The sequence below is a fragment of the Megachile rotundata genome, chromosome 3, assembly GCF_050947335.1.
Source record: "Megachile rotundata isolate GNS110a chromosome 3, iyMegRotu1, whole genome shotgun sequence".
In the NCBI taxonomy this organism is placed as follows: domain Eukaryota; kingdom Metazoa; phylum Arthropoda; class Insecta; order Hymenoptera; family Megachilidae; genus Megachile; species Megachile rotundata.
The window spans coordinates 14,099,854-14,120,521 of NC_134985.1; the positions used below are offsets into that span (position 1 = coordinate 14,099,854).

The window sequence follows — 20,668 nt, forward strand, 5'->3', positions numbered from 1 at the left end:
TGAATTTTTAAGACTATGATTTATTTGGAAACAATTTTTTTTATATAAAGGTTTAGAGAATGAAATTCTATGTACAAAAGGGTTACGTTAGTAAAATACTAGGATTTTATATTCCTGGCCGTACATCGTGCAAAATAGTTTCCTCTTACACTGAAGATATAATAATTGTTTTTACTTTTATTTTTCATTTCGTGCAGTTCTTTCTCCTCTGTAATTCTTATCGCGAGTCTCGGACTGCTTATTTAATAATTAAACGCTTGAATCTAGTTTAACCCTTTTTTTTTTTTAAAAACGTCGAGGAAAACTCGCTTTTGCTCGACGTTTCGATGATAATCACATAAGGTACACTTATCGTATTTATCCGTAATTCTTGAATACAAAGAATTCTTTTTTTTATCTTTTTTGAATTCGTCGTACGTGTATACATATACATTTATATATATATATAATATTTATATATAATCATCCCAACACGCATAAACATTATACGCAATGTTCTTTCCTTCTCGTTTAACGTGTAAGACATTACAAATTACGCTTTGTACAATTTAATAATAATATAAACAAGCGAGAGAAACCTCACGATTTTGTAACATAAATTTACGGTGTTTACAAAGATTCCGTTAAACAAAAGAAAGAAAAGAAATATTATTACAATTAGTTTGATAGATGTGTATATCTGCACAATAAGTAAGTTCTCAGTGTCTCGACAAAAAAAGCACTTATAGTATTTAAAAAGAAACTTCTCTGATTAATAATAATAATAATGAGATATATGTAATAGGAATGGGCTTAATAATAATGAGACGCGCGTGATGTTCCATTAAACAACACTGTATTTGTATTTTCTTCTTTTGTAAGCCTTATAGATTTAGAAATGATGTGTTTCCTTTTATAAGTGTGCACTTATTTAATCTAGATAGATTAAGCATACACAGTCCATGAAAGTAGTGTCGAATAATTTTTACAAGCGTACGAATTTATGAAATTCATACGAAGCGCGATTTACCGCCATTGGCGTAACTAAGGTTTTCGTGTACATTAGACCAAGTATGCTTCCGTAGAGAAAAAGATTTATCAAGCGTTAATGTTTTCTCTAGGGAATATACCGATGTAAGGAAAGAGGGCACGATGAAGCCTCCTTTCCTTAAATCACCCTAAGGAAGTCTACCGTGCTCGGCACTGTACTTATTCCAATAATTTGTTATAACGGTGCCACATTTTGGAAGGTCAAGTCCAAAATCTAGGCCCCACCTAGTTACGCCAATGTCTCTTTCCCATCAGCAAATTAATTTAAACGAAGAATCGAAAAGAACCATCGTTTTGCGTCGATCTTGTACAATGGAAAATGCTAGTCAAACTAGGTTCAAGCTTCTATGTAAAAATTTGTCCCCCCTCTTCTTAGAGAAGTATTAATTTCGTATATTTACATGTTGAAGCGCCGATTCGCGTTTATCATGATCGGTACCCCTTCGCGACTTCCCTAAAACTTGTGACTTATCGCGTCGTAAAGCTTGGACTTTGTATGCAGGGGAAAGAAGTATTTTGTTTTATTAAAAAGCCTATTGGTTTGTTCCGTGGAAAATATAAAACCCCAGATTATACTTCACTATCCTACAAATACAATGCTTACTTCAAACGTATAATGGTGTGTCGTTATCGAAGATGCAGTTATCCTTTCTCTCTTCGCGTTATTATTTTACTCTATGCGCGTTTTTGCTGCTTGTACCATAAATTAAACATAAAAATTAAAATTCCAGAGCGGATTCGTTTTATAGTGAAACATGAAATTTCTAAAATGTACTTGTTTATCCATTAATCTAACCTCTACGTGTCTGTATTTGTGAATCATTTTTTTGTTTTGTTTTGTTTGCGTTTTTTACAATACACCAGCTTATATGTTGTTTACGTGTTATCTTTTCTTGCACATTGTATCAGCTGGAAAACATATCTGATAAATTTTATCCATTGCAATTGTACGAAGTGAACGTTCTTACAATATATACAACCCACGATCACCCTTAAGCGTACAATTTCCACATAAATCGTATAAGTTCGATGCATGATTGTTTATTCTTTCCACGTGTGTGTCAACGTTTAAGTGTCTCTTCACTTGCCTAGTCCGAGTGCAGCGTACTGTTCTTCCGTCACTTCGGTCATCATCAGATTTCCGTCAGGTAAGAGTAAAACCACTCTTCTGGTACCACCTAGTGATTACACGCATAAAAAACAATGTAATATACTCTTCATACAATGATCTTTACTTATAAATACATTCAAAGCGATGGATTCGATGAAATTTCGCGATATGGCCATGGATAGGGCTGCAGAAATGGGAACAGTTATGAAATGAGTCCAATTTTTGAAAGGATTCGTATGAAAGGAAGCCATACAACGAGACTGTAGTTTGCTTAAATCCATCAGTTTACCTGGAGTAGGTTCTTCCGCTTGTACGACTTGAGCTACGACTTGTCCATGACCGTCACCTTCCTCCTGCCCTTCAGTCACATCGGCAGTATTCGTGTTATCCATGATGGACATCACCATAGGATTTTCAGTAGGCTCTGTTCCACCCTCCTTTACGTAAAACTGCGAGGCCAGGTTTACTTGATCAGGTATCAGCTGAGCCACGGCTTCTGCCACAGCATGATCCAACGTTAATACAGATCCGTCGTCACCTTGCTGTTCCGTAGTAACATACACGCATTGCTGTTCGCCATCGGCATCTCGGGTGACCAATAACGTTTGGCCATCCTCGGCTTGACCTGCCACTTGATAAACAACACCATCCTCTCCGGTTATCGTCACCAAGTTCGACGCATCTTCCGCTACCTTCCTTTCCTCCGTTAGTTTCTCCTCGGACTTGGCTACATCAGTGGATGCGATCGTTATCGTGCTAGTCGAAGTAACTGTAGCTGTTGTTAAGCCTGGAGCGATGGTCGATTCGCTACTCGATGTAGCTTCTGTCAAGGAAGTTGTCGTCGTCGTTGTGACCGGAGTGGCCACGGCTGGAGCGGTATCGTCCAAGCATGGAAGATCCGGAGCCGGGACAGAAACATTCGTTAAGTTGATTTGTGCTGGCTCGCTCGTTTGAACAATTGTGCCCGTTGTTCCACCCGGACTCATTTCGACTCTCATTATCCCACCAGTCTCTGTAAGAGAATCAAGGGAAGGTAGCACCAATTCTGTCGTGGTAGTGGTAGCAGAAACGTCTATACTCTCGGATGTGGTGGTAGTTGTTTTAACGGTGGATAACGATGTGGCGGGTTCTGGTTCAGGTTGTGGTTCAGCTTGTTGTTCAACTGGTTCACCGTCTGGACCGATGATGCGTCCGGTTAGTGGACACAAAGTGAACGGTCTGGGCGGACTGTCAGGTTCCGTAGTGGCTATGGTATCGGCCTCAGGAGGTGGAAGTTCTGGTTCACCCTCGCTGCTGCTTTCTTCGGAGCCTACCTCGTGGAATTCCATATGAAGCCCGTCACCCTCCGCCAATTTACTTTCTTTTGGTTTGGCTCCTGGTGTGGTCGCCGTTGGTGTTTCAGCCAGTTTCCCTCTACCTCGCCCGGCGCTAGCTCGAGCACCTGCTAGGAGGCCACGGCCACCTGGTTTAACGACACCCGCTGCTTCTTGAGCTTTCCTTTTTGCCATTAGTAACTTTTGCTGCGGAGATAATAATGACTGTGGCTTACCAACTGGTGTTTTCGGTGATTGTTTAGCCTGTTGCACTGGACTAGTTCCAGACTTTACCACTTGCTTCGGCTGTGGACTAAGCACCGTGAACTTCGGTCTAATCTGATTAACATTTCCAGGACTCACCGAGTTACTTTGGGTAGTTACAGCTGGCGTACGTTTTTGTAGCACCTGACGGGTTTGCTGCGACTGAACTTGTCTGGGGGCTGGTGCCCTTACAGGTGTGCGAATCGTTGATCCGATTCCGAGTACGCTAGTCGGTGTTGTCGCACGCAGTGGAGGTCTTGGTAACAATGGGCGACCATCCGCACTGCGTTGGCCTGTAACAGGTCCAGGACGTATTCCTGTACTTATTCTTGATTGCAAAGTTATAGGAGCCGGCACCGCGGTCACGACATGTATCTGCGGTAACTGTGTCGGATCTGGTTTCGGCTGGATCTTTATAGGCTCTGTTTTCTGTGTACCTCCTGCTTTAGTCGTAACTGGTTTAGAAACTACTTTCATTTGAGTTACTACTTGACTTCCATCCATTTTGGAAACCACTTTTACAGGTGTTACAGAATTTGACTGCGATGCTGTTATTACTTGCTTCCTCACTACGTTAGTATTATCTCGATTTTGAACCATTAAAACACCTTGTGTAGTCGGCGAACCTTTTACTGATAATTTTCCACTAGGGGACGAATCCAACTTGATAATGCCATCTTTCCGAGACATTACGTAAACGCCAGACGTTAAGTTCGGCATTTGTTTGGGATCAACTTTAACGACACCTTTTGCGTTCGCAACCAAAACTGGTGGTTGGTTAGATTTTGCTCCTTCGGGAGACTGAAGTCCCAATGAAGTCGCAAGATCTGAAGACGAACCACTCGGTCTGTTAGAACCGTTCGATTGAGCATTGGCACGATTAAACGCGCGTTGGATCACGTCGCTTCGTCCCAATAATCTCTCCTCCTCGGATTCTCCGGTCCAGTCTTCGTCGCTACCTGTGTCACCTTTCGCTCGTTTTGCAGCACTGCTGCCTCCATCCTCGGAATCACTCTCAGAATAATCCATTCTCCTTTTCCCTAATACTGGAGAAAAATTTATTAATTTGCATGTTTTATAGTGTTTGTGAAATTCATAAATAATATTATCTTGTGGCATGCTACGAAAATACACGTACGATCATTGTCTTCATCTTTCATTGAACCACACCATTGCTTCACTTGATCCATCGCTTTTGATTTACTTGATCGCATTGGTCTTCTGTATATAAAGTGTAGCGTATAAAATTTATTTCTTACAAAATACGTAACGTATGCATCAGTAGGCAAAATGTTATCGTCTTACCCTACGTGAGCTGCAGTACTTGGTCCAGGTTTAGCTTCTGTTTTTATAACTGTTTTGTGAGCAAGATGACCACCGCGTCCTGCTGCCTTTGAATTAGCCTGCTGTTGAGCTGCTTTTAATTCTTTTTGCTTAGCAAGATTTCTTTCAAATTCTTCTAATAAATGTTTACATGTAGCTACATGCTCAGCAGGTTCCCATGTATTATGTTCGCTGTAATTATTTGTACATTTTATGTAGCAACCTTTCTCTAATAATAATGTTTTGTGAAGCTACTCAGCTAAACTTACTGTCCATAACCCTCCCATTTTAATAAATATTCCGAACATCTCTTTTTTGGATTGAAACGTTTTGCTAAAATTTTTTCTACTGTATATTCTTCGTCGCTTGAATCTTTATCTTCTTCACCAGCTTTACTAGATTTACCCTATACAATAAGAAATAAATCAAGAGTTTCTATAGAAACCGGACAATTGATAAAATTTAGTTGAACAAACCTTGGGTTTTATAGAAGGTTTCAATTTTGGCTTCTCCTTCTTTTCTACTTCAGTATCAACAGATTCATTACTTTTTTGAGCCTTGGTTTCTAAAGTTTTAACATCCTTTTTACTATCAGTTTCTTCTGGCTGCCCATTTCTAATAACTTTACGAACAATAACAGGCTTTCCTATATAAACATAAAATAATTGTAGTACCAATATTTTCATTTAAATTTATAATGAATTTGTTTGTATAAAATGTACCTTCTGTGCCTGCACTTATTTGATTTTGCCTTGGTACATCCTGCATTTTTGCATTACTGATTTTGGTAAATGTTTGAATAGTTTTTCCAGCTGCTATCCATGAGTCTCTTATGTGCGTATCCATTTTACACCATTTTTGGTAAAGTTTCCATGAATTTGTTGAATCCTTGTCTGGCCCTTCCTGTTGGATTTGTGAATCTTTCCATAAAAGGAAAGCCCACACTTGTGCTTTTTGTTCATTCTACAAAAAGAATCAAAATAAAACAATGATTCCCTGGTATCAGTAGTGATATTGTTCAAATTTAATGAACATTACTAACATTACTATTTTCACGAAAATGAGAAACTTGAGTACAAGCGCCTTCTTTAGTACGATGCTCTTGAAACTCTTCAATGAAATGAAAAACTGAATGGCACTGTCCACACACAAGAACATCTAACCTTCCCATCTCTTCTTGTGCAGCTGGTAACATAAGTAAATGTTTTATTTTGATCATTAAAACTAGTTTACTTAATTAAAATATTCAAAAATAATTTTTAAAAAAGTTTTTGTCATGCTAACAGTCAGTATGTCAGGTTCCTCGTTACCATATACCAATGACTACCAACTTCATTTGTATCAAAACCATTAGTACACTGACATATATAAACTTACTATTGGATAAATAAAGTAAATAAACTAAATATTTTTATAAATATTATAAATTAGAAACATTACCTTTAATAGCAGTAGGATTACTACTGATGGCCGAAGGGCCATCACCTCCCTCCATTTTATTTGATAGACTAAATGAACCTATATCCGCAATGTTTTTTTCTAAAAAGTAAAATTATCATTTACTTTCAATTACATTGTACTGTGCAGAACTGAAAAAATTGCTTATGGCAAGATATAGGAATAGGAGGGGACATATGCTGCTTAATTTCCTCGAATTACATGAATTCATCAGTTGATGATAAAAGTGTACAAATCATGTCTTTTATCATTTTGCTAAACAAAGGCAAAGTTTATTCTTTTCATATGTAATCTTTACAGTTCTGCATATTAATTAATAATGATATACTGACACTGAACTAACTTTATTGTTTAATGATTATCATAAATCGAAGATGAAATGTTTACCCATTCGTAACAGTGTCAATTTCACATGCATAGGTTTCATTGCTTATTACAAATATATAATATATATTTATTATTTGTAGCTATACATATTCATTATACCCTTAAGATATCACTATGCCACCCATTGCGAATGTGTTAATATCAGTGATATTAAATTCAGCAATAAGTGTATTTATTTTCTGTTTCTAATTTGTGAAATATAATTATTTATATCTTCTGATATTCATTATGTTTTTGAGGCGCCAGTATGTCATTTGTGTAAAACCTGAGTACACTTTCACATACTGGTACATCCATTGCGAATGGGTTAATATTAATGAAGGCAAACTACAATTTTAGATAAAAACTCTTATTACAGACTATTGAATTAAAATATGACATAAAAAATACTTTGAAACAATAAAATCTAACATTTCATTTTTCTTGTTTATACAATAAATTTTTATAGCAGCTTTAATTTATATTATTATCGTATCAATGAACCTTATTAATTATCATACGTAATAAATTCGCTAAAAGCTTTGATTTCTTTCAGCAAATGATTCATAAACATTATCACGTTGTTCATACGCTACGCTGTAAATAAAAAAAAATTTATAACATTTGGACTTCGAAGTTTCGCGGGCGTCAGAAAAATTTACACGCAACATGCCGGTGGAAATCGAACTGCGAACATTTTTTAACAAGACACCACTGCCGTTGTTACGGCGATTCGAAGGTTCACTATACACGCACAGCTATCATTGGTAATTTTGCAAATCGTCTCCACTTCCAAGACGTATCACGATGCGTATTACGCGAAACTTTTTATTTAAACTAAACGAATTCCCGCATAAATGGTAAAACGTCCAGACACAGCATGGAGTCATTGTAAACGCGGCCAGTGGCGTAAGTTACCAACGAACAAAACTCACATATATAATTTGTTCTTGAAATATTAGCCGGCTCACCGTGAACGTTCGTTACCGATAAAAGCGACTATTCCAGTTGCAAATAAAACGAGAGTCGAGAAATTAGAAAAACATTTAGAAACGATGCCATTGCCGCCGCCGCCGCCGCCACAGACTCGTCCTCTGTCTATCACGAGCAAGCCGATGCTCATCAAGATGGCTCTCGTCACCGAAAACTTTCATCGACTATTCACTTCCTGTCTACCCGTGAATATTTTTCGAACACACTTGTCCGTTACCGATTTCGATGTAATCGACGCTCAAATCAATGATATTGACTTACGCCCGTTAAACCGTGGAAAAATTAGATTTCCCTGATCCGGATAATTGCCGTCGCCGCACGAGATGGGATGAAAACAGTGACCGCGTCTGACGACAGTAGCGCCATGGCGCTTGCCCGCCACGGCAACAGTTTACCTTTTGGCGGGAGAGTATTATCGGTTAATTTTACTTTATTTTCCCTTATGAGTAGTATCTTTTCTATAACATTGCTGCTTATATCCACAGTGTTATATTTTGGCCCAATTGCTGAAGGAAAAATACTAAATTATTTGCAGAAGGAGGACGGAATTCCTAATGTCCCCGTTATTAATTTCAAATATACCGCTTTTCTTCGATGAATTTACCCGTGTTCCGGCATCGAATTGAGTATAGAAAAGGCAAGTTTATGTTAATTGATGGCATGGCAATTTCGTAAATGGCATGGACCTAGGTATATAGAAATAGAGAGTAACTTTGACGGGGAAAGCCATTGAGCGCGAGACAACGAGGTAAACCTATATCTACTTTTAATTGGTTACAACTTGGTTCCTAATTAAAATTTTGGAATTTCTACATTTAAAAATTTGAAATTTTTCAATTTCTATATTTGAAAATTTTTAGATTTCTAAATTTAAAAGTTTAAAAATGCTTTAATTCGAATATCTGTAAATTTGTGCATTTATAAACTTGAAATTTCCAAATTTCTAAGTTCAAAAATTTGACTAATCTATACTAATAAATGATTTGTAATTTCTCTATTCATAATTAGCGGTACGGAACATGCGCAGAAAAACAATCAATCACATTATGGCATTGGCTATTAAAGTTCTCCCCTCCTCTTATTTTACTTCACTCTCCCCGTCTATTCATTCCATATTGCTCCATATTTCTAGGTCCATGGTAAATTGTTATTGTTTATTCCATATAAATATATAAATTGTACATCATTAATAGCTTTCTTTTTAATTATTGTACTATGCGTACATGTTTTAGTTATGTATTTGATGCTTTTACTATAATTTATAGGAAAAAATGTAGAATAAAGAATTGCTTGTATACACCGGACACCGTTTGAAAATCATACGTACGACGTACGAATATTTTCAAATGAATCACTTGTATTCTTCAAGAAAATTTCTTAAACACAGGTTTATGTTATTACAGGCCTAAAGGTATAAGGAAACGTTTGCATTAGTGACCGTGTTCATAATATTGGTACGTTATTTTTAATGGTAAGAGGAACATAAACAACATTAACCTTATTTTAACGTAATGTTAAATATAACCATAAAAAATAAACAGTACTACAATTTAAAATATTATTTTACATTGTTTGATTGTAGCTGTATTTTAAACATTAAAAATGGCTGATGAAGAAGAAGAGAAAGAGTACAGATGGGAGACTGGTTATGAAAAGACATGGTACACATTATTTTTTAATTTGATTATTCTAATGGATCAAGTAAACTAATATTATGTAAATTATTTGTCATACAGGGAAGCAATTAAAGAAGATGATCATGGATTGTTGGAAGCATCTGTTGCAGATATTATTCACAATGCTAAAAGAAAACGTCAGATGAATAGAAAGATTGGTGCCAGATTAGGAATGATGAGACATCTTTATATAATTCTGGATGCTTCTGAATCTATGTCAATTCAAGATTTTAAACCAACACGTTTTTTATGTTCCTTGAAGGTATTTTTACTTTGATATACAATATAATGTGACTGTGTTAACATTTGTTATACATATACAATTGTTCATTTTAAGCTCTTAGAAGATTTTGTTGAAGAATTTTTTTATCAAAATCCTATAAGTCAGTTGGGGGTAATTATTACAAGAAACAAAAGAGCAGAAAAAGTGAGCGAATTAGTTGGAAATTCTAAAAAGCATATTAAGGTATATTTTTATAAAGTGCTATCAAGATTTATATATTTGTCTTGGTAAAATTTTTTATACATTTGTAGGAAATACAAAACATGCAACAGATGGTACCAGCAGGGGAACCTTCATTACAGAATTCCCTGGAACTAGCTTTAAAATCTTTACGTCTTCTACCTTCACATGCTAGTAAAGAGATTCTTATAATCATAGGAGCTCTAACAACTTGTGATCCAGGAGATATTAATGAAACTATACAAGTATGTACTGTAATATTCATTATAGTAACTACAGAATCTAGTATTTCAATGATCAATTATGATTTTAGGGTATGAAATCAGATTGTATAAGATGCAGTGTGATAGGATTGGCTGCTGAATTGTATATCTGTAAAAGGATGGCAACAGCAACTGGTGGAGAACATGGTGTAGCATTGGACGACAAACATTACAAGGAACAACTAAATATGCATATAGATCCACCACCAGCTGCAACTAGACTGGATGCTGCTCTTGTAAAAATGGGTTTTCCACATCATGCATTACATTCCTCTGTGAATGATTCTGCTATGGCAGTCTGCATGTGGTAAGTAATTGATATATTAACATTTGAAAACTATATATTTTATATAATAATAATAGAGAATATTTTTCACAGTCATGCAGAAAACTCTGAAGAATCTGTTAAACTTATTAGCACAGGATATCTATGTCCTCAGTGTCTCAGTAAACATTGTGAACTTCCTGTAGAGTGTAGAGCATGTGGACTAACGTTAGTATCAGCACCGCATTTAGCTCGATCCTATCATTATTTGTTTCCTGTCGAGCCGTTTACTGAAACTGTATTTGATGGAACTCCTTCACTCTGTTATGGCTGCCAAAAAAATTTTTCACAAATGGACAAAAAGGTATGATGCACAAATAAACATTAAAAGTCGCGATTAATAAATACAATTTAGTAAAAGAAAACTATTTGTGTATCTTTGTTTTTAGATATACATTTGCAATAAATGTAGTCAGGCGTTTTGCCTGGATTGCGAGATATTCATTCACGAATCTTTACATACGTGTCCAGGTTGTGCGACGAATCCAGATACATATCAAAGATCAATGGATAGATCTTAATTTATTAAATGTATGTAAAATAAAATTAATACTTTTAGTTACTTTGAATTAAGTGCTTTAATACAAATACCGTAATCTAAATCCAATTTCATACATCATCTAGTTTTATATCGTCATAAATGTTGATATCATAAAACCAATCAGCAAATGATTCATAAAAAGTATTATGAAGGAACGAATACATGAAAAAATAATCATAATTTTAATGGTTTTTTCTGCACCTTTTTTTTACTATAATAACTGTGACCTAGTAGTTTTTCCACAATAAGACACTAATAAAAGTTTACTTCATTTCTTCCGCATAATTAAAGATTGTATAATAACTAGATAAATTTCTCTATTAATAGATTTTACGTTTCGATGATAATAGTATCGAACAGAAGTTCACATAAGTTTGAAGCAAAAGGAAAACAAAAGAACAGGATTTGTCTGTTTACATCCGAATGATACACAGACTTCTTTCCTCTAGGCAAGGAACCCGGGAGAAGTTTTTCGAGCGGTTAACGCAGGCCGCTTTAAAGTTATGGTGGGAGGTGATTGAAGTTTATTAGCTAGCGGACAGGTGGAAGCGAGCATCGTGATATTAGAGCACATTATTAGTTTGCGATCGTCCTCCGACGCGACCGGTTCCACGGTGTCGACCTACTTCCGATTTAATTACGTATGTCCATCCTGCCCGAACAAAGTGACTTTGTACGTGAGACATTTTCCACACACCTGGTTTCCTTTCTAATACACATCTTCGAGATCAGGTAAGAATATTTTGTACGCGGCACACATATCATTTTTCCAATAATCACGCGATGTCCTCTTACATTTTAAATATATTTTAAAGATATTGTCCTTAACTGCTTAATGTTTTACAGTGACCTGAAATCATGTACATCTGGAATAACTATTATCTACTTTTACAAGTTTCAATTTTCGACGTTTGAAGTTGTGTTTAAGTACTACTTTATCTTTTTCTATTTCGCTTTTAAATTTAACGCGACAAGGATGTTTAGTAATGTCACATACATGCACGCGCGTGCATGTGTGCCGTACGTTTTACATATCTAGTAAGTGTGACGATTGTTAGTAAAGAATGAAATACAAGGTTTATTACCTAGGCTTCCTATGTTATTACAAAATGAAAATAAATCATTTCATGGACAATTAATGTGCAAGAATAATATTGTATTTTAAATATTTTCAAATGAAGTTATTACAAGATTCTGGTAGAGTGTGCACAGTGCAAGAACAAAAAAAGAATTTTTTAATTTGTTTACGTATTAAATTTTCATTGGTACCGACTTCGGTAAAATAGTTTTAATTTATCTTTTATATCAAAGTTGCAATCGACAATACTAATTGTGATAAAGTGTTTGCTAACTAACGAGACATTTAAATCGAAGATAGTATCGGTTATTAAAAAAACAAGCCACTTGTTACTGTTTATTATCACATTTCGCATGTCACCTTGTATTCAATTACTCGATTTCATTTATCATAAGTAATTTATTATATTGCTTTAATTAATTGATACGCATTAAAACATACATTCGATGTTGACATCAATTTATCAGCGTAATTGGTATCGTGAAACGATTACCTTACGTTAAATAACATATCATTAATGAACGTGTCTCATAAATTTCAGTAGCAAACAATTTAAAAAAATATGTTCTCATATATTATAAGTATAATCAGTAACATAAATTGATAAAACCTTCTGTCTAACATGATGGACATTTTATCCAGGAAGTTACAATTTTTTCCTGTATTATGACTTTATTTCTTAATCCAAACTTTTCTAGAGACATGATAAAGCAAATCTTACACTCCTAACTATATCATCTTGATTAGAATTATTTTATCAGTCGAATCAAATTAACTTTTTATGTAGAAGAAAGTATGCTTAGCTTTGCAATAGGTACTTGTTTAGAAAAAAGCAATACAAAGTGAGATCCTAAGATTATTTGTAACATAGCGTCCAAGGTGTATAAATCAAATGATAGTGTAGCTGCTATAAATCAATCAGTATTGTTCAAGAAAGTCAAACTCATCCACTTGCAATTATATTTTAAATTTGAAGTATCATATCAGTATCAAATGGAAAAATGTAATCAGAGAAGACAAGGAAGATAATTATAACAATTATAATAAAATATACTGTTGATTTATATATTTGAAAAGATAAAAGACTTGCATCGTGATACAATGAATAGTTAATGAATTACCAAATGTTACTTAATTTTTATCGCATTCTTCATAAATATTAATATAAATACTTGTAAGTTACTACATCAATTTGTATATAAATTCAAAGTTCAAGCGTGACGCTCATCAAGTAGCTCAGTGATTTTCTTTTTCCATTTTAATTGTGCCACACGAAGACCAAATGAATTCCTTTCTCTTTCGTTAGCGCTTTCAATTCGCGCAGCAATAACTGGTTAGCCCGTAACATTTGATACTTCGTCTAAGTATAGGCATCTCAAAAAAAAAAACAACATTTTTCTAGGAAATTAGTCTTGCGAAATGTATCACGCTACTTTTCCTCGCAGCAATGTAACATGATTGTCCGTCCGTTCGCAGAAAAACTAGATCCCCCTCGTTTATTATGACACCAGCTTGTCCAGCCGTGAATTACGATCGTTTGTCATGTTTACCATTTACATCTTGTACCTCTATTTTCATGCCTCGTTTTTGTTATATCTCCTTCTACGACCGTCACGAAAGTGAAAATATTCTTGTTCCGGCTTTTAAACACGAATGTTGTCAGACTCGTTATGTTTCAAGGATCGACGAATACATGTATAGCTGTTACCACGAAGGACAAAATTGTTGTTCGTATTGTTGATCCATTTATACCGATCGATCTATTAATGCGCACCTGTTAACTCTTTCTATTGTTACTTAAATACTAGGATTTTGTTACGTGATTGTTTGGGAACTATGTGGGTACCGTTATGTTTACGTAGGATGAGGAAATCGCGGTAACGTGGTGATATAGCAATATATGGCGCGTCGAAGCGATAAGGAATACAGTATTCGGCGATATAGCGCGAGGTAAATACAACGCGTGGAATCTGTCTAAGGAACGCAAGATTATGAAGGTGCAACGCACGCGAAGGTCCACGAGAAATACAGCTTATGCTAACACCACTCGGAGCGTTGTAATGTGCGGCGATATAGCGCGATACCATGACTACAGCACTACACTATAACACAGCAATATGACTCACAAAAGGACTTAATATCTAATACATATAGATACATTAAAACTTGTCAAAAATGCAAATTAATCTAGATCTAATATCAATTCTCGTTAACTTTGATTTTCGTATAATTTCCGTTCCAGCTCTAATCAGAGATCCTTCGTCTTCGAAATGACGTATCGATATTATCAGTTTTTAGCATATCAAGCTGCTTTCACGAGGCAAGATACGTATCTTTAAATCCCGAACCCGTTAATTCGAACTTTCCTTTGACCTCTCTCTCTGACGCGAATCTCTCGTCAAAATTCACAACGTCTCTGTCTTTATCTCTTCGGGACAAGATACGCCGAGTATTCGAGCGTTTCTATTGACTCGTTCTACTTTACGCTCCGGAGCGGCTCAGATTATCATTTTATCCAAGCGGCCTCTTAGGGACGAACTCGATCAATCACTATTACCTAAGATATCTGTGTCATTCCGGAGGAAATAAACTGTTTGTTAAAAAGAAATTACGGAATAAAGGAACCACCTTGAAACTCGACGTCTGGATAAAAATGAGCGAAATTATTAAGTAGCTGTCAGAGAGAAGTGGCATCAATTTCGGGGATCGGTGAAATCCGCAATTGGCCCACGTACGAATCGTAAATAAAGATAACGATTATATTGAGGTGTCGAGGGGATCATGCAATGGGGACACAGTACCACGGTGCCTCGCCTTAATTGGCCTGTAACCTTGTCACGTTGTCCGACACCAGCGATACGCGTTGTTTGGCTCCCCTTTGCTCCAATGTCACACTACATCCGAAAATTCTAACCGATTCGTACAATCGAGAGCGAAACACGCCGTAATGATGATCAGCTGAAGAGATAGCTTCAGGCTTTCGATAATGCTGTAATATTGACGATGTTCTATTATGACAAAAATCTTGAAATGTTAACAACTGATTGTTTGAAGTTTTCGTTACTGTTCGACTACTCTTCACTTTTTTAGAAAACAACTTGTCCGATTAATATCTTTTCTCTGTTATAACGATATTTATTTCAAATGTATTATACGGTACCATTGTCTCAGTAGTATATCCTGATATATAATTTATTCTTCAGATCTCAGGCTTCACGCAGTAGCAAGTAAATGATTGGAGCCGGAATTTGCTTATGGATGTTGAGGAAAATAACTTTGGAAAAGGCGATTTCACTTTCTTCCGGCTATTTGCAGTGTTGATGAAATTTCTCGTTACGAAGATCTGCGATGAAGAACTCTCCACTTACTTTTTTGTTTTGACAATTGTTTCTCGATATTAGTCGCTTTTTATAATGTCATTGGTGGAACTACGTAGAATAGTTTATATACCATTTGGTAGTTCATATACTATGCATGACAATACGTTGTAATACCACACATGATAGTACCATGTATGCTAATGTGAAGCGTGGTAATATCACGCGTGGGGATACCACTTGTAACACTGTGCATAGCAATACAATAACGCTATACTTCAAGTTATACTACTAATTAATAATTCAAGTTATACTACTTATGACAACGTGGTAATTTACATATTAATGTGTCGTAACGCAATAAGTAGAGCAACGCGTGGTAGTCTGTCGCGTGGTAATATCAAGAGCGTGTTGATGCAACAGGTAATGCGTGGAAACATAATATGTAATAAAATAACGTGTAATAGAATGTGTAGTATTACTAATGCGTATAGTTGTGGTAATTTTCAGGTACAACATAATGATACCACCATCGTGCGTGTACCACGAATACAACACAGTGAAATCATAGAAAAATTGTAGTTACGTCAATATGTACTGTTACACAGAAAAATTCTATAATTATCGTGATTAGCAGGGAATTCTAACGATTTTTATCAAGATGCAACCCGCGTACAGTAAATACGTAATCACGCCGGTGTTCCCCGTTTCTTTAAATCACTGATCACGATCGTTGTTTAAAGGGATCAAGGTAATTCGAAGACGGTGAACGATCGAGCAACCTTGATGACTCTTGTTCAAATAATACTGAAGAAAAAAGTATTGTACACAACCGTGTTCCGATTCTCATCTCAGTGTTATACTGCTTTCTCGAATCTCATAATTGTGCAAACGTTGAAAGATAAATAATTTATCTTTAGTGTATAATTATTATACACTTGAACTATTTTCCTACAATCGTAAATTTGTTAAAGGATAAGTTGAAGTACTTGTTATTGTTAAAATTTAATTATTTTCAATTGTTGTAAATTTGTTAAAGAAGTTGTTGAAAGCAACCGAAACTTCTAGAAGTATCAAAGCAAGTCTGACTTTTCCTTTCGCGACTACTGGATAGAAAGGTCACCGGAATTTCTTGTAATTGCAACACAAACCGCGCATTTTTATACATGAATTCCTGTCGCCGTCGACAGGAGTCGGATGTGCGCTAAAAATACGAGGAAAGATTTTCTTGGTACTTGATTTACGAGTCGTGTCATCGTCACGCGCAAATATTCATTAAATTAAATATACGATAATTTTTCAAATTGTTTGTCGCAAAAGTTGATTCGAATACGCTGAATTATATTATCTGTAAATCGATTTGTTAGCATAATTTTGCTGAACCTCGCTAATCGATTCTAATAGTTGGGTACCGAGAACTCGTTGTTAAACAAATCATCAAGATTAGTAAATCGATATTTTTTTGGTGCATATCGGAATTTGCCGATATCTCTTCGAAGAACTGTGTGAAAGGAGTTACTTCAAGAATCCGAGATTATATCTTTGTCAACGTGGTTTATGACTGCGAACACCTAATTCGATTTTGATAATTGAAGAAGAGATAGACGTAAACTCTCCGATTTCAAAAAATCATATGATTCTGTAAACTTAATATTTTTAGAGTACGGTATAATTGTGCTAAATTTGTATTTGTTTATGCTAATTCACAGTTCCCAGAAATTTTATCGTTTAATCATCGCTTCTCTGATAATTATATCTCTGACAATTAGTCGATAAATATAAGCAGTCTATATTTTTCCTATTAATTTTATCTATATAGCCATCGTATTAATAAGTGCGATGTAAATCAGAGATATTGATTAATTTCTCTTCTGTTAGTCGAGTATGTACTTAGCAAATTTGATAAAACCGCAATACTACTATATCATAACGTTATTCAATTTTATGTACATAAAAGAAAGATATTGTTGTGTGAGAGCTTACTGTCTGTCTTCCCGTGACGGAAAGAAAACAAGGGGCATTCTAATCGACAGATACGTATTCGGTAAATGAAAGCTGTGAACGATTGTATCTCGAGATGTTGAGTAGCTATTACCACGTAATCGCGGAACGCATTTATTGAATTTTGTCTTCGCGATCACTGTTATCATTCTGAGCGACGCTTATCGACGCTTAACTTTACGCTACGCTGTCTAGTACCATCGATCATTTCGTTCCTGTTCGTTTGTTTATTGAATATTGAGGATTTGGAGATTTAGGGATTTGGGACTTAGACAAATTTGGGAACATAAATATGAGGATTTATAGATCAAGGGATATGAAGATTGAATTTGTAAATTTATTGAGCTGAGAGTTTGCAAATTTAAAAATTTAGGACTGGGAGTCTAGACATTTTTATATTCACGTATCAATCTCTCAAAGTCTCAAAGAAATCTTAACTCGTATAAATTTTTATCCAAAGCGTTCGTCGCTGATTCATTAATTATTAAAGAGTTTTTTTGGTTTCAGAAAAACTACGTGATTGGAAGTGAAAAAGAAGGCTCGGGATGGCGAGCCGATTGTGGAGGGCGCTGTCCCGAAAACGCGTCGACGAAAGTCAGGAGAGCAAGGGTGAACTAGCACGAGTTTTAGGGTTGTTCGATCTCACGGCCCTCGGTGTAGGCTCGACACTTGGTCTTGGAGTTTATGTCCTCGCCGGTACAGTCGCCAAAGAGTCAGCTGGTCCTGCTGTCTGTCTTTCCTTTCTTATCGCCGCCATTGCTTCCGCGTTCGCGGGTAAATTGTCATATCAGAAGTCAATAATTTAAAAAAGAAAACAGCTAATTTAATCTTTTGAATTTCAGGAATGTGCTATGCAGAATTTGCCTCCAGAGTTCCTAAGGCGGGATCGGCATACGTGTACAGTTACGTGACCGTAGGAGAGTTCGTCGCGTTCATTATTGGATGGAATTTAATTTTGGAGTATATAATAGGTGCGAACAAAAGTTTTACCTGCTATATGTTCGAGAAGAGGATCGACGTTTCTTAAGGGATTATAGCTTGTTTTTGAAAAAAGCATTATCTTTATCAAAGTACATTATCGTGTTTAGTCGGGAAGAGTAGAATAAAATGATATATCTATTAAGTAGGGTATGATTAATTTGACTGGGATCGTGACAGTAATTTTAACAAATAAGCCTTTTTTTACAAAGATATATAGAACATGATACTCAAATAAGTGCATATGAGTCAGTTTAAAATTACTGTTATTAAAAAGCTATACTTGTAATTGTTGTAATAAGCTATAATTGTAACTGTTGATTAGGTACTGCCAGCGTCGCTCGAGGACTTAGCAGTTATTTGGACGCATTGATAGGAAACGCGATAGAGAATGCATTAACCTCCGTAATGCCCATACACGTTAAGTTCCTATCAACATATCCGGACTTTTTCGCATTTGGAGTGGTGGTACTTCTAGTGATACTGCTGAGTATAGGAGTGAAAGAATCTTCTGTATTAAACATCATATTTACAGTTGTCAATTTGATAACCATTTTGATCATTATTGTAGCTGGATCCATTAAAGGTGAGAACACTTAACTTTAGAATCAGTTTGCAGATCAAAACTCCAGAAACGATTACTGTATTCTATCAAATATTTTGATTAAAACGTCTTCCTTTAAATTTTTAGCTGATCCAGCAAATTGGAGGATACGGCCAGAAGATATACCGGACAAGCATAAGGAGTCCGCAGGATTAGGAGGATTTATGCCCTTTGGAATAGGTGGAGTAATGGTTGGGGCAGCAAAATGTTTCTACGGTTTTGTGGGATTTGATGCTGTGGCTACCACCGGTGAAGAAGCTAAAAATCCTCAGCGCAACATTCCTATAGCTATCGCGGTGTCTTTGATTATAATATTCATGGCTTATTTTAGCATTTCTACGGTGTTGACTATGATGTGGCCGTACTATGATCAGGTACAGTCATATTGATTAGAAAAGTCTGGCACCTCAAAGTATAGACTAGACCTTAACATGCTCAGTAGTGTTTCAATTTCAGTTTCAAACGTCTACAGATATTATAATCAAAGAACATTTTATGTGTTTAGAACGCTAAAGCTCCATTTCCGCATGCATTTGAAGAAATTGGATGGCCTACAATTAAATGGATTGTTAATATTGGAGCTGCATTTGCATTATGCACAAGTTTACTTGGTGCAATGTTCCCCTTACCGAGAATACTTTATGCCATGGGCAGTGATGGAGTAATTTTCAAACAGTTAGCCGCTGTCCATCCAAAAACAATGACACCTATTATCGGAACCGTAGTATCTGGTATATTGACAGGATTCATGACTCTTATTTTTGATCTTCAACAGTTAATCGACATGATGTCTATTGGAACGTTATTAGCGTACACGATAGTAGCAATATCTGTCTTAATGTTAAGGTAATAGCGGTAATGTAATTAATAGAATGTTCCAATACGTTTTTTAGTTAAATATGTAACATGATTACAATATTCTGATAATCAGGTATCAAGGAAGAGAATCTGAGAAACCGAATACTTATTCTATAACATCAACAAGCAATTATAAGTTAAAGCCGATCGACGTTTTGAAACAAATATTCAATCTACGCAATCAAAAAGAGATAACTGAGAGTTCGTATAAAGTTGCAAAGTATGGTGTTTTTACATTATGTAAGTTTGAATAAGATTATTACTGATTTGTTGAAAATTTAACCTTATTAATATTTGTTAATATTATTACAGGTATTCTTATATTTATAATTGCACTCCTCGTCAAATTTGGGGGTACAGGACTATTCAATAGTAATATAGTAGAATCTGTGATACTAGTTATAGTTCTTATAATATTCTTATTAAATCTAGCAGCTGTCGCGAGGCAACCTACACAAGAGACGAGTATAGCATTTAAGGTACATATCCTAAAAGTTTATTTTACAATAATAAATAAAGAAGAACATACACGTCTAAGTTACTTTTTGCCATTAACAGGTGCCATTAGTGCCACTTCTACCATGTTGTAGTATTTTTATCAATATATATTTAATGTTGCAATTAGATGCATTTACATGGATTAGATTTTGTGTTTGGATGTTTATTGGTAAGTATATATAAAATATTGATAATTAGGAGCAAAAGAA

General features: G+C 35.5%; 4 protein-coding genes across 21 annotated transcripts in view; 2 read left to right on the forward strand and 2 right to left on the reverse strand.

Annotated features, from left to right (window-relative positions):
- Positions 1-8,229, reverse strand: Chro (chromodomain-containing protein chromator). Of its 7 annotated transcripts, none has more exons than XM_076529201.1 (11): positions 7,800-8,112; positions 6,481-6,579; positions 6,083-6,225; positions 5,763-6,003; positions 5,517-5,686; positions 5,310-5,446; positions 5,023-5,232; positions 4,856-4,938; positions 3,817-4,763; positions 2,430-3,660; positions 1-2,207 (listed from the first exon to the last, which is right to left on the reverse strand). In XM_076529201.1, exons 2-11 carry the CDS (start codon positions 6,533-6,535, stop codon positions 2,110-2,112), a joined length of 3,315 nt encoding a protein of 1,104 aa, XP_076385316.1. In that variant the 5' UTR covers positions 6,536-6,579; positions 7,800-8,112; the 3' UTR covers positions 1-2,109. The 7 variants fall into 7 exon arrangements, with proteins under 7 accessions (XP_076385316.1, XP_012138111.1, XP_076385315.1 ...); XM_012282721.2 differs by having other exon boundaries at positions 2,430-3,602; positions 3,690-4,763; XM_076529200.1 differs by adding an exon at positions 7,386-7,461 and having other exon boundaries at positions 2,430-4,763.
- Pex23 (tectonin beta-propeller repeat-containing peroxin 23) overlaps positions 8,119-20,668 on the reverse strand; it is a 21,474-nt gene continuing 8,924 nt past the window's right edge. The window contains exon 26 of the mRNA XM_076529198.1: positions 8,119-8,363. Within this exon, the coding sequence (XP_076385313.1) occupies positions 8,331-8,363 (33 nt within the window). The 3' untranslated portion in view covers positions 8,119-8,330. The remainder of the gene's footprint in view (positions 8,364-20,668) is intronic.
- Positions 8,376-11,857, forward strand: Ssl1 (general transcription factor IIH subunit 2 Ssl1). 12 transcript variants are annotated; one of them, XM_076529216.1, is made up of 10 exons: positions 8,376-8,494; positions 9,261-9,328; positions 9,440-9,518; positions 9,594-9,795; positions 9,871-9,999; positions 10,068-10,241; positions 10,310-10,566; positions 10,639-10,888; positions 10,974-11,115; positions 11,453-11,857. In XM_076529216.1, exons 3-9 carry the CDS (start codon positions 9,460-9,462, stop codon positions 11,103-11,105), a joined length of 1,203 nt encoding a protein of 400 aa, XP_076385331.1. In that variant the 5' UTR covers positions 8,376-8,494; positions 9,261-9,328; positions 9,440-9,459; the 3' UTR covers positions 11,106-11,115; positions 11,453-11,857. The 12 variants fall into 12 exon arrangements, with proteins under 12 accessions (XP_076385331.1, XP_076385337.1, XP_076385335.1 ...); XM_076529222.1 differs by having other exon boundaries at positions 9,261-9,311; XM_076529220.1 differs by lacking the exon at positions 8,376-8,494 and adding an exon at positions 8,551-8,605.
- slif (cationic amino acid transporter slimfast) overlaps positions 18,067-20,668 on the forward strand; it is a 3,248-nt gene continuing 646 nt past the window's right edge. Inside the window, exons 1-8 of the mRNA XM_012282712.2 lie at positions 18,067-18,295; positions 18,364-18,492; positions 18,825-19,085; positions 19,191-19,477; positions 19,609-19,949; positions 20,035-20,201; positions 20,274-20,440; positions 20,520-20,628. Of these exons, the coding sequence (XP_012138102.1) occupies positions 18,067-18,295; positions 18,364-18,492; positions 18,825-19,085; positions 19,191-19,477; positions 19,609-19,949; positions 20,035-20,201; positions 20,274-20,440; positions 20,520-20,628 (1,690 nt within the window). The remainder of the gene's footprint in view (positions 18,296-18,363; positions 18,493-18,824; positions 19,086-19,190; positions 19,478-19,608; positions 19,950-20,034; positions 20,202-20,273; positions 20,441-20,519; positions 20,629-20,668) is intronic.

What these genes read in the sequence shown, in the direction of transcription:
- Chro (XM_012282720.2), bottom strand. Translation starts at nt 6,535, where the DNA reads ATGGAGGGAGGTGATGGCCCTTCGGCCATCAGTAGTAATCCTACTGCT. An exon ending in AAATGGGAGGGTTATGGACA is followed by an intron (nt 5,233 to 5,309) that starts GTAAGTTTAGCT and finishes AAATAATTACAG; the next exon opens with CGAACATAATACATGGGAAC. An exon ending in AGCGGAAGAACCTACTCCAG is followed by an intron (nt 2,208 to 2,429) that starts GTAAACTGATGG and finishes TGTAATCACTAG; the next exon opens with GTGGTACCAGAAGAGTGGTT.
- Ssl1 (XM_076529216.1), top strand. Translation starts at nt 9,460, where the DNA reads ATGGCTGATGAAGAAGAAGAGAAAGAGTACAGATGGGAGACTGGTTAT. An exon ending in GCTATGGCAGTCTGCATGTG is followed by an intron (nt 10,567 to 10,638) that starts GTAAGTAATTGA and finishes TATTTTTCACAG; the next exon opens with TCATGCAGAAAACTCTGAAG. An exon ending in TTTCACAAATGGACAAAAAG is followed by an intron (nt 10,889 to 10,973) that starts GTATGATGCACA and finishes CTTTGTTTTTAG; the next exon opens with ATATACATTTGCAATAAATG.